General features: G+C 37.9%; 1 protein-coding gene across 1 annotated transcript in view; it reads right to left on the bottom strand.

Annotated features, from left to right (window-relative positions):
- LOC140319216 (voltage-gated inwardly rectifying potassium channel KCNH7-like) overlaps positions 1-15199 on the bottom strand; it is a 46405-nt gene that overhangs the window by 16744 nt on the left and 14462 nt on the right. The window contains exons 4-6 of the mRNA XM_072396812.1: positions 8863-9303; positions 6644-6855; positions 1947-2372 (exon numbers count right to left, since the gene is read on the bottom strand). Of these exons, the coding sequence (XP_072252913.1) occupies positions 1947-2372; positions 6644-6855; positions 8863-9303 (1079 nt within the window). The remainder of the gene's footprint in view (positions 1-1946; positions 2373-6643; positions 6856-8862; positions 9304-15199) is intronic.

The following is a 15199-nucleotide window of genomic DNA, read 5'->3' as shown; positions in this document are numbered from 1 at the left end:
CTGAAAACAAATGCATTGCAGAGATACACTGTCAGCCTTTTTACTGTTAGATAACACAAATTTCCAAGTAAACCTACAGTAAATAATCTATTAGTCATATGAAGTGCACTGCATTTTAGGTACATCTTGTTAATTTATTGTCAGTTTCTGAAAACCTTAAATTTGTGGTTTTATTTACTTTTACTGCAAAACTAGAAATAATAATGCAGATGGCGAATATGCTTGACAGTTTAGAAATTCTTTCTGAAACCAGCAAATATTCTGCCCAGAGGTGACATGTTAATTTGGCTTTCAAAATGGGAATTTTATTCATCTTTCTTACCATTTGCAACAATTTTCTGCTGTACGAGTGGAAGTATTGAGGATCACCATATTTTCCCAGCACTTTATATCATTATAAAATATTAATTCAAGTCACAGTAATTTTCTTCCTAAAAACTGCACTGCTATGAGTACTTAACTATCTAAATATTGCTTTCACCATCCCAGTGGTAAACAAACATGTTTGCTTTGCTTCTCAGAGAGCTTTTAGCTGTTCATCTAAAATAAAAGGCCCCAACTGAGGTTAATTTGGTCTATGTATGTATCTACTTTGAGTTAATGTAGCCGAGGCTTACTTCCTGTGTACTTCACTGCTGTGGAGGCTGTGTTGTGACCAGCACCGAAGTCCTGACTCTGATACCTGACTCTCACACATACATAATTTGCATATTTGTATTTATAATTTGAGTGTAAATACTAAAGATCCATTTGTTGAGATAACTTTTTCTAAGCTCCCTGAAGAAAAACGTGGGCGGTTTAAGTTCTGGGTGTTGTTGGTCGAATGTTCATCTTTAATGGGAACAACATTCACAGGTTAAAGCATGGACAAAGCATTCAACTTCCTCATCATCATATTCACAGTGAAACTTGAATAAATCTTCTATATTTTTGCTTCTATCAAAATCATTCCTCACAGCAAGGAACCAGTTTTTCCCCAGTCTTTGACATTATGTTCAATCTTTAGGTAGGACATTAAAATCTATTTCAATTATATTTGCTGCCCTAATCAAAAGGTTTGCTTAAGCGCTTGTAGGTTAAAACCATCTTATTAAGCTGCTAAATGAAAGCCTTGTGAAAACTATCAGCCACTGACTCAGTTGCTTTCATTTTTCTGAATGAGAATAAAGCTGAGCGGGACTACGTGATCAGTCTGAGATTTCTGAAAACCAAAGGAGGAAGCTATAATTAGAAGTTATGAATCTACATGTTACAACAACATATGTCAATCTATTTATAGCCTCGGAAGACAAAAGTGCTTTTGAAAAATGTGTACATTTCCCGTAAATTTTTGTCAGTAACTTTTCTTGTGAGAAAAACAGATGTCCCATTTTCTTTTTGACCTATTGTGATTCAATGAACTGACTCAGCAGTGGCAGCAGCCGTACTGATGGAAAAGATGATTATGGTCTATAATCAGGAGCTTTTCTGGTGTAATGGAGTGCCTATAAAGCACGATAAAGCCCTGAAGTAGATCCAGAGCCTTAGGGGAAATAACCTACCACACAAACAAGCCGGCAGGCCTGGCAGCCAGCCTACCAATGGCCATCTCACATCTGCATGTAAGCTGTGCACATAGGCCTGTTGGTCTCCTTCTCACTAAATGCATCATTGATTGCCATTTGGTAAGCCATTAATCCGTGTAAATGGATTCGAGAATGAGGACCATTCAGAAAAAAAAGAGAAAGAAGAAGGAAAGAAAGAAAGAAAGAAAAAAAATCCCATACAATTTTTAAAGTAATCCTTTCAGAGCCGACACAGAAAAACTCAGCATTTAAGTAGTGCCCCTGGGGCACAAGTCTGAGCATAAGTGAAAGTATGCCTGGGGTAATGTGCAGTAAAGCTTCAGGGAAAAAAGAAAAAAACAGGTAAAGAAAAATACCATATATCCAAAAAAGGAAACATACCTCATCCGATCCTGAGCCAAAGATAAGAAGGTCAAAGGGGATTGCTGCAACCATATCAATGAGGAACCAGCCTTTAAAGTAATGGATTGCTATCTTGGCTGGATGGCTGACCACTTCCTCATTCTGGTTCACGTAAGTGGTCCTGAAGTTTATGAGGATGTCAATGATGAACATGATGTCCACCATTAAATCGACCACATTAAGAGGGCTGCAGGAGTATCCACATTCACGCCTCCTCTGCTCCTCTTGGTCATTTAGAAGAAAGGCAGCGGAGTAAGGAGTGAGGATGGCGGTGTAGATGACTAGCAGCAAGATTAGCCAGTCCCAGACAGCTTTGAAGGGGCTGTAATGGAGGATGGTGAACTTGTCAATTCGGGTTGTCTGGAGTTTGTACTCCGGCAGCACGTCAGCCCCAAGTGACAGCACCTGAAGAAGTGGTGAGAGAGGGTCAACAACAGCAAGGGAAACCACCTATTTATGACATCCCACTTTCATAACACATAAGCACATTTCAAATACTTAACCCTTGGATGCATGGACGACTAATACCTACACTCCTCCATGAGTCGGGTCAAAAATGACCCCAATTAGAATCAATGTGTTTTTGCAATGAATTTTAAAAAATGTCTTTAATTTAGGTTAAAGCTGATTATATTTATTATATTTGGGTCAACAAAAGACTAATTTCACATTTAACATGCTTATTTATAACTTTTTATAAAAACAATTAACAAAAAATAACATTAAAAATCTTCAAAAATTATTGTTAGTAATGTAATGTTTTGTCTGGAGGACAAAAAAGAGAATGAACATACATAAGACCAGAGCACTGTCCACTCACGTTCCCACACAAATGTCTTTTCTCTATTCACTGTGTGCAGTTGTCAAACTATTTACTTTTGGCTTTGACCATTGCACACTGGGGTACTGTATTTCCAACAGCAATTGGTGGCTTTGCTATCCTTGTTTCTTGGACACATCTGGCACCTCTTTCTCTTCTGATGGCCCTCTGTGCTTTTCTGCTGTTGCTGGTTTGCAGCGTTTGTCACTCCACACCTTCCCATTGCTTCAGTGATGTAGGTTGGTAGGTTTGGTGTACACTTCCAGTTGACTTTTCATGTGAGGAGTCACAAGCTCCTTTGAGAGCTCTGTGAGGAAATGTAGCCGTGCGTTGGTGATACCTGTGGAAAATTCAGGGTGCTGAGCCCTGAAAAATGAGTAGGTGTTTAGAGTGGCTATATCAATCATGTTGTACCACAGCACCATGGGCCACCTCTGTGTCTGGCGCTTGCAGGTGTAGTTGCCAACCATCTGGTCAACGGTATCTACACCTCCTTTGGTCTGGTTGTAGAAGAGGATTACTTCTGTTATTTTCTTTTGGCTGTTTTTGTCCACCATCTTGCTGTGGTGCATTGTGCTGAGAAGCAGAACAGCCTTTCCCTTTTTTTCTGACATAGCTGATCATGGTCATGCTGCCATTGAACCCAAATTCAGTGCCGTGGACCTCCCTCGACTTGGAAGCCTTCATCACTGGAGGGATGTCTGGCTTCTTCTGTCGTAACGTTCCCACAATAGTCAGACCTTTCTCCAGGAGATGCTCTGCAAGAGGCACACTAGTGAAGAAGTTGTCTGTGGTGATGTTGCGACCTGTGTGTCTGAATCCACTGCACAACTGACGGAAAGTGTTACATGTATGCTGCTGTGTCAAACTGACCTCCTGGTGGTGAGACTGCAGGCATCAGATGTGTAAGTGGGACAGAAAATGTATCCTGACAGTCACAGTTGGTAGGAATCAAAGGTTCCCGAAGCAAACCCTTGAGATTCTGTAGGAAATGCTTAGGGTCATTTTTGACCCTGTTTATGAAAAACTGGGGTAGTGACACAAAAACTGCAATTTCTTAAAATATATAAAAATATATAAAAAATTCAAAAGGCCTCACGTCACAAACATGTTTTATGAGGAAGTGTAAAAACTTTTAATTTCAGAGAATTTGAAGAATAACAACCCCACTTATGCTTCTAAGGGTTAAAAGTAGAAAGTTGGGGTTTCTGTCACCAGACATTTTATGATCGTTCTGAGAATTTGATCAGGTGTCAGGTTTTTCATAAAGTTCTTATATAAAGTCTATAAAGTAAACTCACAGACTCAAATAATTGATCTGACATGAATGATGACATCCAAAGTGTCCTCTGCAGTCAAACTGTGTTAGGTGGAGGCAGCCATTTAAGTGTGACACATGGAGAGCTTATGTCCTGGCACCGTGAATAATGCAACCACCACTGACTTGCTTTACATTTGCATTAGCTAAATTGCACTACTCCTGGAAAAATCACCTTACAGTGCAAATGATAATGTAGAAAACATGGCGATATGACCATATCGTGCAATTTTTCTTGTTAGCAAACATTTATTTTGATTTCCCAAGATGAATGAATTCTGCCTGGATGGTAAATTATTCATTGTGCTCTGGAAGGCCAAGCCTTCCCTTGTTCTTGGCTTAATAACCTGCTGTAGACAAAAACAGGGTCATCCTAGGGTAGAACATATTGTAGGAGTAAGGATGAGGGCAATTGGTCTTTCTTTCCTTTTCAGCACATTGCCCTGTCTTCAGCGTATGAATTATAGATTTTGCAGTCAGGAAGTAGATGCAGCGTTCATATGTCAGCGGTGTCTCCAAACTTCAAACCAAGGTCTGCAGGGAGGAGGAGCGTTTAATCAAGAAGATGGTTATTCATTTATGAATGAGAAAGCTGCTGTATCTTGAATAGAGTTTAAACATAAGATGTCTGGCCTCCTTTTTGCTTGGGTTGTTATGGACATTAGATGCTCCCTGCAACAATTTTTGTACTACTGTGAGTCACCCACAACATATTTTCCAGTGTGGAGTGCAAAATTATTTTCCCAGTGAAATATATTTCCCATTAATCTAAGTTAATCCGACTTGTAAGAATGTATTTAAAAAAAATAAAAAAAAAAAATACTTGAAAATGAATTTTGGCTTGTTTAGAGTTTAAACTGTGGAAACAATGGCTCATCCATCTGCCACACTATTCTGTCCCACAGTAACAAGGCACCACTCTGAACTGCATGAAGCACCTTATTTGTTGTCCAACTTTTTAGTTTGTTACTTTTCATTGTCATCATGTAGCACATCTGCTTTTCAGATGGACATGGACTTGGTGTGGTTGGTAGTCGACAGAGAGCTAAGGTTATTCCCATGGAAGTACATAACCTATGTTGGCTTGTTTTAGTTAAACAGTTGACTCATCAGAGCTGGCTGGGTCATTAAGAGTCTTAAAGAGACAGGAAATGAAACAGAGAGTGAACAGGAGGTAACCAGAGATGCTGCAGCAATGTACATACAATATGAGAAAAAAAATTAAAGTGGTTTTAAAAATCATTGCATATCAAGTTATTTCTGTAGACTCTAATAAAACATTACAATTCTTGCATCTACCACTCTGGAAGTTCTGCTATGTTAGATAGAGTTAACTGCAGTTATTTAACAATCCCTGAAATGGCAATGATTATTTTTTGTTGAGTTGTTTGATTTGACATCAACTGGAGCTTATATCTTATTTCAGCCGCAAACAGAAGAATGCAGAATAAGCTTCCAGCTGCCAGTTTAAACAATTCAAAGAACAAAACACAAAACAAAAAAAATCTAAACGTTATCGTTACTGAAATCAATCTCATCTTTTTTCATCCCAAAGTCGTTGCCGTGAGCTTTAGATGGTGTTTTGTTCCTGTTGATGCTGAGCAGAGCTGGAGCCGGAAAAATCTCTGTACTGTAGAGACTGAGATAGAACTGACCAATAAAACACTTTCCCATTATGCTTAAGAGCCGGATGTTAGAAAATGTTAGTGGGTTTTCCGACCAGTGTAAAAAGAGCCATGTTTAGTGTTTTTGAGGATGAAGCCATCGATCAACCTTTAACATACTTTTCAGCTGAGTTTATGACGCCCTTTATAATTGTAAATAGGACAGAGTTCAAAGAACTGATAGAGCAGGTGCTCCAAAATACGCCTCACACCAGTGGTGAGTCGTTTCATGTAGTGTAACTGATTTGTCAAATAGTATAAAATGTGCCACAAAAGCTAAAAACATAATTTAACTGACAGCATTATGCGTTAAAAATGATAAATATTGTGAAAATAATTATTATCATTATTATGAATTCTTTATTGGCATGCTAATCATCCATTGAAAATCTGATACAGTGACAGCACCAACAACAAGGTTGATAATTTACTGGTGGTGGTGGGTGGCACAGCAACTCTTTCTTTTCCCATGAAGGTAATTGATAGTTGCTAAAGTGTAACAGAACGCAGCTTTTATCCATTTATGAGAAAGATTTATCCAAATAATACTTTAGGTTCGCACCATATTTCTTAGGGTCTAGAAAAATATACCAGCCAAGTTCGAAATAGAGTCATTACAGAGAAAACTGAGAAACACTAACAAACACATCCAGATTATTCCAGGATTTATGACTGGGGATTGAGACTGTGATGAGAACATTATCCCTCCCCACTCACAAACACCGCCAATTGTGTTCTTTGAAATACAGAGCCAAGGATTATTAGGGATCAAACTACAGGTGACAAAGTGGCAAAAAAAAAAAAAGTGGTGCTTTGCGACAATACAGCCAATACTATACTGCAATAACAAACAAAGAGGAACCTTGTGACTCACCTGCGTAACTTTTTCCGTGACATTGTGAGTTCTGTCTTTGACCTTTGGTGCTATGATGGTGTTCTCAGATGTTGGAGGAGAGTGAGTCTTCTTATCAGTCCCCTCTGAGAAGTTGAGTGCAATCAGAGGGATCTTGCTGATGGTGCTGTACTTGTTGATGTTAGAATCAGAGGTAGAGCCAAGCAAGCTGGACTTCACATGGTTGAAAGGGCCTAGTGATTCAGGACAAACAGCACCCATTTTAATATCCCTACTCATTTGCAACTTTATTAATCTGAGAATGAAGTCATTAATATTTACAAAATGACTATGTTTGTAAAAAATATAATTAGTAAGCCGAAACCAAGCTATTTCCATATAGTAATGTTTTTATAACATAATGATGAGTCATTTTCAGTTTTGCAAGCACAGAGTTAACAAAGATTAAAGAAACTGATGGTTTTAAACCTTATGGCCATCTTTTAGGCATTAGGTTGACATAACACTGACAGATGGTAGCATTTTTTTTTTTTTTTTTTTTTTTTAAACGCACACAGAACTACTGACCAATGTAATCCTACATAAGTGCATAATGCAGGAACCACAGAACTCATTTTCTTTCTGCATATGGAAAACTATAACTTAGCTTACTTAAAATGCTATAGACCATATTTGGTTGTGAATCGCAAAACAATACAAATTTAGAAGAATTTGACATTTTTCTCTAGAACCCTGCTTTTAAATGACACATTTAAACATGCATCAGCACACATGTAATGTATTAAGACAGAAGGAGATTGGACAAGGAGCTCTTTCTAAGATAATTTTCAATGAAATTTCATGCATGGCAAGAAAGAGCTGCTGAGTATGGTGTCCCTGTAACCATATGGGAACCATAACGTTAGCCATACAGTTGTTCGGGATTTCTCATAATCAAGAAGAGTTACTTTGGTGTCAAGCAGAACAAGCAGTCATGCAAGTTAATTTAAATGTAATATTTCACGAAAGCACATATAATGTATATGTGATTAGATGATAGAAGCTACAATGACCAACTATGCATTTACTTCTACTAGCAGCCCAATTTCACTTGGATGGTGTCATACAGTATACTAGAGTTTTGTCAGGAGCCCTGGCATCAACCCTACAGAAGCTAGAGTAATGGAGTATTTTATTCTACTAGTACTCCATTCCTATACCTAAATCAAGAAACTGTATTGCCTAAGCCCAAACAAGCACTTTTAATGTGAACCAAGTCTCATATTTATGGATCCTATAATCCTCAAGCTCCTACAGCTACACCCTGCTGCTCGTCTTGGCCTTTGTCAGGAACCAGTAAAAACGGAGATCTGTTATGTTTCTCAGAGAGGCCAAAGGCTTGACAAAACTGCAGTATTTTACATCCTGGGAATGAAAATGGACTGCTCATAACACAGTGCAATATGCTCAGTCAATTTATCCAACAAAAGTGGATCTCCGAGGAGCACTAATGCTCATTGCATTGTTTCAAAGTCATGCTCTAAAGGAGCACTGAGCAATGAAATCTTAGACAGACATTCATAATTACCTCTGACACGGATACCATTGTCTAAAAGCAGCATTGAGCAGACAGTGAAAACAATGAAGAAAACTTTTTTTTTTTTTACATGTATAAGAAATGTAAGATTATATTTCAGAAAGAAAGAATAAAAAGTAAAATAGTAAAGTAAAAAGTAAATGGCATAACACATCATCTCTCTGAAACATATACTTTGAAGCTTTCATATCAACTTACACTACGTCGCTTTCTCAACTCAGGAGGTGACGTGCACTGATTCTAAATTAAAGCTTTGATTTGAACAACATACTGTTGTTTGGTTCCCTGTCTTTTATCAATTGAATGAACTCCTACAAGTCTTTATTATGGACTCAAGAATCTCATCAACAACATCTCTCAACAGCTCAACAAGTTATAAATCACAAGGTACACTCAACCTGGAGCTCATCCTGGCTTTAAATGGGATCATAAATGACAAAATAATCATATACCGTACTGTGCAGAAAATAGCAACTAAGACCATGAACTTATTTGGGAAATGTTTGCGTAGCTCAGTCAGTCAGATTAGTCAGCCTCAGGCATTTTACACTAAGTTTGACATTAATTAATTCATTTTCATCCATAATTTTAAACAGCTGTTTCCTTTCCTGCCCAAACCTCTTCAAGACAACTTGTTATTCAATCATCTAATCATTGTGCATACCTTCACTTGTATGTCGATCCCTGAATATGCTTTTGGAATTAGAGCTATAGCCCTCAATTTCATGGATGGATGAGGCTCTCCTCATGGTGCTGGTGCTGCCCCTGGGAAAGGTGTTTGACAAGGAGGTAGAGGACTGCTGTGTCTCTGTCTGGTAAAGCTTCTCCCACGGGAGTTTAAGGGATGAATGGTCAAGTGGTTCAGGACCGATGCTAGCCTTGGAAGAATGGTGACTTGAGCCTATGAGGGCACGAGTGTCATTGGACTCAATAGGACTGCAAATACTCCTTGTAGGTGAAGGGAAGCTCTCCAGGGGCACTGAATCAGCATCCTCTTTGGGAGAGTCCACTGTCACAGCATCTGGGTCCTCTTGCGGAAGAGATTGCTTGTTGGTATTCATTAGGCTCAACGCAGCCTGCCGGAAGCGGAAGAATCTACTTCTCCCTAAAAATTGAGAACAAAGTAAGACGTATTATTTTTCATGTTGGTTTGAACATAAGTGCTTTCATGCAAATACACACAAGAAAAAGCAAACAACATGCCTCATGGATTTGAGACAAGTTTGAGGAATATCTTTGTACACAACCACATTCTAAAAACAATAGCGTAACAAATGTAACTGACCTAAGAGTAAAAGCACCGACTCATTGGCAAAACATAGGCAGGAGAACGTGAACCCTGTCTCACTCATGAGACATCCATCCCTCAGCACTCTGCTTACATAACATCACTGCCATCTGTTTCCATTGCATGGCTAAATGTACTGATATTACAGATACAGCTGCTTACAACATTAATATGACACTCAACAATATTCCTGGAGATTAACCTAATTACAACGAGAGCTGGGAGATATGGACGACCTTGTTCACTCTTTTCTACATGAAAACTGTGTAGCTCTGTGAAATGTTCTACACATAATTATACAATACCAACACTATCCAACAACATTTTTTTATTGGGAAATATCTAGCTCAAAGAAGTTGAAGACACATGTGACTTAAGCATTGTATAGAAGTAAAAAATGGAAAATCTAGCCCAGTTTTGTTTGCTCTTTCTTTCTCTCCCCCTCTTATCTAAACTGATTCCTGTTGGCGTTTGCATGCCTTTTGGTACACTTTTGCTTGATTTCATTCCCAACATCTCACACCCTTTTATATTCTGACATCCACATTAACATACATAGCTGAGTTGAGCTACAGTAGCTGCTTGACTTGACCATTCAATTGGTCCTTGTCCCACTATACGTGCACATGAGCAGAACCTAATTATAAACCAAGTCATACTAATAATTAATATGTATGACCAATGCTGCCCTGCGCTGCTGTGGACTGTTTGGGATAATATGCAGCTGCTTCAAACTTTCTCCGTGTTAGAGCATCATACCCGAGTATAGCTGAATTCATTGTGGAGGTGCTGTCTTGAATATTGATTTCATCAGACCAACTCTAGAAACACTTTGGTGAAACTGTTAACTACAGTTCTGATAAACAGTTGAAACTGTAATCTTAAATAATAAATAAATATTTTCAAAATTGTTAGATTAAAGTACAATATGAGGACTGGTTGAAAATGTTAGAAAAATACTTGATCGCGAACAGCAAATATCAAACTTAAAACTAAATATACAAATGAACTGTAAAGATTGTTACCTAACAGTATGGATATATAGTATTAGATAACTTGTTTCTATTATTAGCTGGTATTCAACAATAGCTTAAGCCAGATGTTCTGAACCCATCTGCATGTTTTAGATGTTTTCCAACTCAAGGTACCTCATTCAAACAAATCTGTCAGCTTGGCCATTTGGCATCAAGCTCAAGCCTTATTATAGCTCGTTAATTTGATCAGTGAGGTATGTGGGAGCATGGAAACATCTGACACGTGCGGACCAGGGCAGGGCATGAGGATTAGAAAGCACTGTGTTTAAATACTGAAACACAACCAAAGCAGATTTTGTAAGAAAGTTTTGAAGTTGACATTAGCTAACTATCTCAGATTAATGACTCAGATTTATATAACAATATCAACAGAAGACGGCAGTTACTTGCAGAAGAAATAAATTATTAGATCTTCCTAAATTTTCTCCAGTTAGAGCAATAAAACTAAAAGAAAAATGTTTTCTTCCCACAGAGAGGTCAAAAGTCAGAGCTCAGCTTTAGTAATTGGACTGCAAACAAAAACTAGAAATAATTTCTTTAAATGTATATTCTAATATTCATGTGACGACAATTATAAATTCATCATATGGACGCTTTTTAAGCATACCAAGCGTTAAAGGATTTATGTCTCAGTGGGATTTGAAGCAATGTTTACAGGTCTCCTTAAGAAGTCAATCAGATAGTCAGTTGCTATCTGATTCAGACAGCCACTCAGTAAAACCAGAAAGACGTTCAGTCCAGTTTTCAGATTTTACAGTCACATCGACTTCCAGTCAAAGCATTGATTTTCAAAATATTACATTTGGTTCAAATAGAAGTGAAGCTCTAATCTGTTAGGCCATATGGGACATATCTGATCACTGTCCTCAAGTCAAAACAAAAAAACGAAGAAGATGCATTCATTCATACAGTATATGTAGGAAAACCTGACAGGAACCAAAAATCTGTTTTAACATTCAGTTCTGAGAATAGTGTTATTCTTGCACTGCACTATTACTACACAGGAATGTAGCTAGTTTATTTAAAAACTTTTACGTTCCTGAAATATCTATCAGATTATATTGTTAATTGATTCTTATGTAAATGCTTCTTTAAAAATTTGATCATTCATGCACTTTCTTAAAGGGCCAGTAGAACGTATTCAGATGTATTGTATAGGTAATTACAGTAAATTTGTGCTCAAGTCTGCTACTAATCTAGTAAACATGCTGTTAGTTTACATGACATTATGTGAGAAGCAGCTGGCAATGTATCAGTATCTTGTACAGCACCCTTAACATTTTGAAAATGTATATATTTCTTATGGTATGACCTAAAACATCAGAATATTTTCATATATCATAAATGAAAATCTGTCCAGGGTGCACCCTGCCTCTAGTCCAATGGTAGAGGGGATAGGCACCAGCCCCCCTGCAACCCTGAAATTGGATTAAGCAGGTATAGAAAATGTATGAAGGATAAATGTAGATTTAAATAACCCAATTAAAAAAGATATTGAAATATAATACTTTATTTATTTATTTATTGATGAAGATAATATTCAACATATCTTAGATTAACCAAAGTACATGAACCTTTACTTCCAGTGTCTGGTCTGACTAAGTAGCTGTTGATCAGTCCTGCACACCATGATGGATACATTTGAGCCCATTCATTCTTACAAAACAGCTTAATCTCTGGAAAGTTGGTTTTCTCACATGAATGTCTCACATCTTAGCATTCCACTACATTGAAATGGATGACAACGTTGACTAAGTCTACAGACTGGAAAGCTGGCAGAGAGAAGAGGATAACATATGGTAAAACGCCTGCTGTGACGAGGACTTTAAGCTTCTGTATGTTGGATGGCTGCTCAGCCAGTTGATCCTCCTGGGGCCCTCTATTTTAAATAAAATAGTGTGCCACTGTCATGAAGTAATAAAGAAAATGATGACAATAATAGTTTGTGTTTAAGTGTCATGGATGTGTTGCTGGGTTTTAAACACATAGGGATAAACAATCCACCTTAAGTTTGCTGGACAGTCAATCCTTTTGCATTAGGTGTTTTTTTTTTCGGTTCATTGTGTGATGATTCAGTTTTAACAAGATGTCGTTGCAATAAATTTGCTTAAAATCTACAGAAGAAGCTTATAAGCAGCTCACAGTGCAGTCTTGACAGCCATGCTGAGACATTTTCAAACAAATTCACATAATTCATGCACAACTGTCATGTGATCCCAGTGACTCATGTGGGGCATTAAAAATTTTCATGTGAATTTTCAGTCAAAAGAGGCTTACCAGAGACAGGCTAAGAACCGAACTAAACGGTCTATTATCTCATTACCTGGATGAAAGGGAGTGAATTAAAAGGGAGGGTGATTTCTTAAAATCCTGAGGGAAATGTATGTATGTAGACCAACATATATACATATATATATATATATATAGTGTTTTGCCGCACGTGTGAATGTAAAATTCCAAATACATGGAGCTCTGTCGAACCTTAATGGATTGTGTCCCTTGAGCTCCAAGCAAGTTGCTGTTTCAAGTGAAGGAGAATCTTAAGGTCATCTTCAGTGAGTGTAAGTGGAAGATATACAGCATGAAATCATTAAGATGGAATAACACAATATAAGCAGTGGCTTTGGCTGAGCCTAAAGTTGTATGTTTGACATTCCAGCACTCCGTTCAGCTCATGATTTGTTTAAAATATTCCATAGAATAAAACTGTTGTTCACTAGCAGGGTGAGGAGTTTAACATCAAAGACCTCAGCATTTTCAGCAAAATGAGTCAAGAAGGCACAAGTCTAAAACAGAAGACTACAATGAGTGCAAGCATGAAGATCAAGGCAACACTTCAAAAGAGTTCCTCCATCAGTGTTAATTGTCATATTGTACAAGGCATGATACACATTCAGCTAAAGATTGATCTGTAAAATGATACTTCTGTGTGCTGGTTATATTTCAAAATATGAGGGATTTAGTTAGAGTTCGATACTTTGAAGTCAGGCTGAACATGAAAGGTGTGTTCAAGATGGCAGCTCCGAAAAACAGGGATTACTCTCTGGCAGACTCAGTTTTGTTCCAGCTCCTGCTGTCAGCCCCAGATAGTAATTAGCTATTCTATGTCCAAAAATCTTCTTTTCAAGGCTGCTACATCCAAATGAAGGGCTTGGTAGTCTAAAAAAAATGCTCTCTCTAATGATTAAACACAAAGCAAAACAAACAAAAATAAGCTATATTTAGTTTCTGCAGGCAATGTTGAGCCTGAATTTGTTCTCTGGCACTGCTCTATTACTTTGTATTAAAGGTCTGTTAACCCGAGATAATTTTGATTTTAAAAAGGAAACCTGAGTAATAAGAATTATAGGCCTTAATTTGTTCAGACTCCCCTGGAGACACGATCTCAATAATGTTTGACCAATCAGCTGTAAAGCTATCAATACAATACTGCATTGGTGTTGCATTTCATTGTAGTTTCCAGTCGAAAGGCAACATAGGAGGCAAAGAGAGGCTTCACAGATTTTCTGCCAATAAGAAAAGGAGCAAAGACAGCTTCCAAAACACCCACAGCCACATCTCCCCTGATGCATTGGATACATTTGTAGCTCTAATGGGAAATGGAACCTCCCATTGCTTTTTACCACAGAGGTCAGCAAAATTTCATGCCTGTTATTATCTCCCACATCATGTCCTGTAGGATGGTGAGTGAACTGAAAAAAACAGCTCCTTCTAGCATAATATCGTCAGGATGGATTTTGTTGCATCGATAAGGGACCGATGGCCTGTTCACATTTGACATTAACATGTGTCCTGAGTGATCTGACAACAAGTGGACACCTGTTCACACCTGACTTTCCAATGCATCCCCAAATACGTCTTGAGTGACCACTTCAGATCCGATATCAGTTAACTCAGCAGTCCCCTAAGTCTTTGTATAAACAAGCCTGAAATTGTCCTTACCCTCTCCTTTCACCACAATGAGCTTACAGTTTAACAACTGATGACAGAAGTTGGAGGTCTCAGGTGCTGCAAATACACGACAGAGTTTGTTCCAAGTTTAGTTTTTTTCACCTTTCTCATATTTTCAATTTTGGAGTACATTTCTAGTAATTTATTCAATGTTGTCTTCACCACTTTTGTTTCACTCAGATTCAAACTGAAAAGGCTGCAGAGAAGTACTGTTTATCTCACAGCAGATTCCAGAGACTGGGACCACTCTAGTTCATTGACATGACAGCCCACAATGCAATGCGATTCAAACAACAGAAGCAGCACATTTATACAGCCAATCTCAATCTTAATCTAAGAAAGTCGTAACAGTTATATTAGTCAGGTTCCTTTTAAGGATATATGGGAAAAGGTGTTGCATTTCCTATTTTCTAAGACTTACAATTAATTTACAGCTTCTGATCATTTTAATGTTGTTAAGTTCCTTTGGCAAAGTTGATTTTCCACTTGCATGTAATGGCTTTCAGACTTAGGCTATTTGAAGTTGTGGGGGTAGCAGCACAAACTAGCAGCCACTAGCAGCTAAAATTAGCTCTCAGAGTTGAGTGTCCAATTAATGGAGAAGCAAGAAATTAATGAGGAAACACAATCAGTCTAGAAAGAAGGCAAGCATTTGGGCACTGTTTGGATTCTACAGTATTCTAGGAAAGAAATAACTGACATGATTCATTTGACATGACTCATTAGAG

Source organism: Leuresthes tenuis, unplaced genomic scaffold (genome assembly GCF_036924035.1).
Source record: "Leuresthes tenuis unplaced genomic scaffold, fLeuTen1.0.hap1 SCAF_12, whole genome shotgun sequence".
NCBI lineage: Eukaryota > Metazoa > Chordata > Actinopteri > Atheriniformes > Atherinopsidae > Leuresthes > Leuresthes tenuis.
Note: the sequence above shows the minus strand (reverse complement) of the source record. Positions and strands in the feature narration are given on the sequence as shown.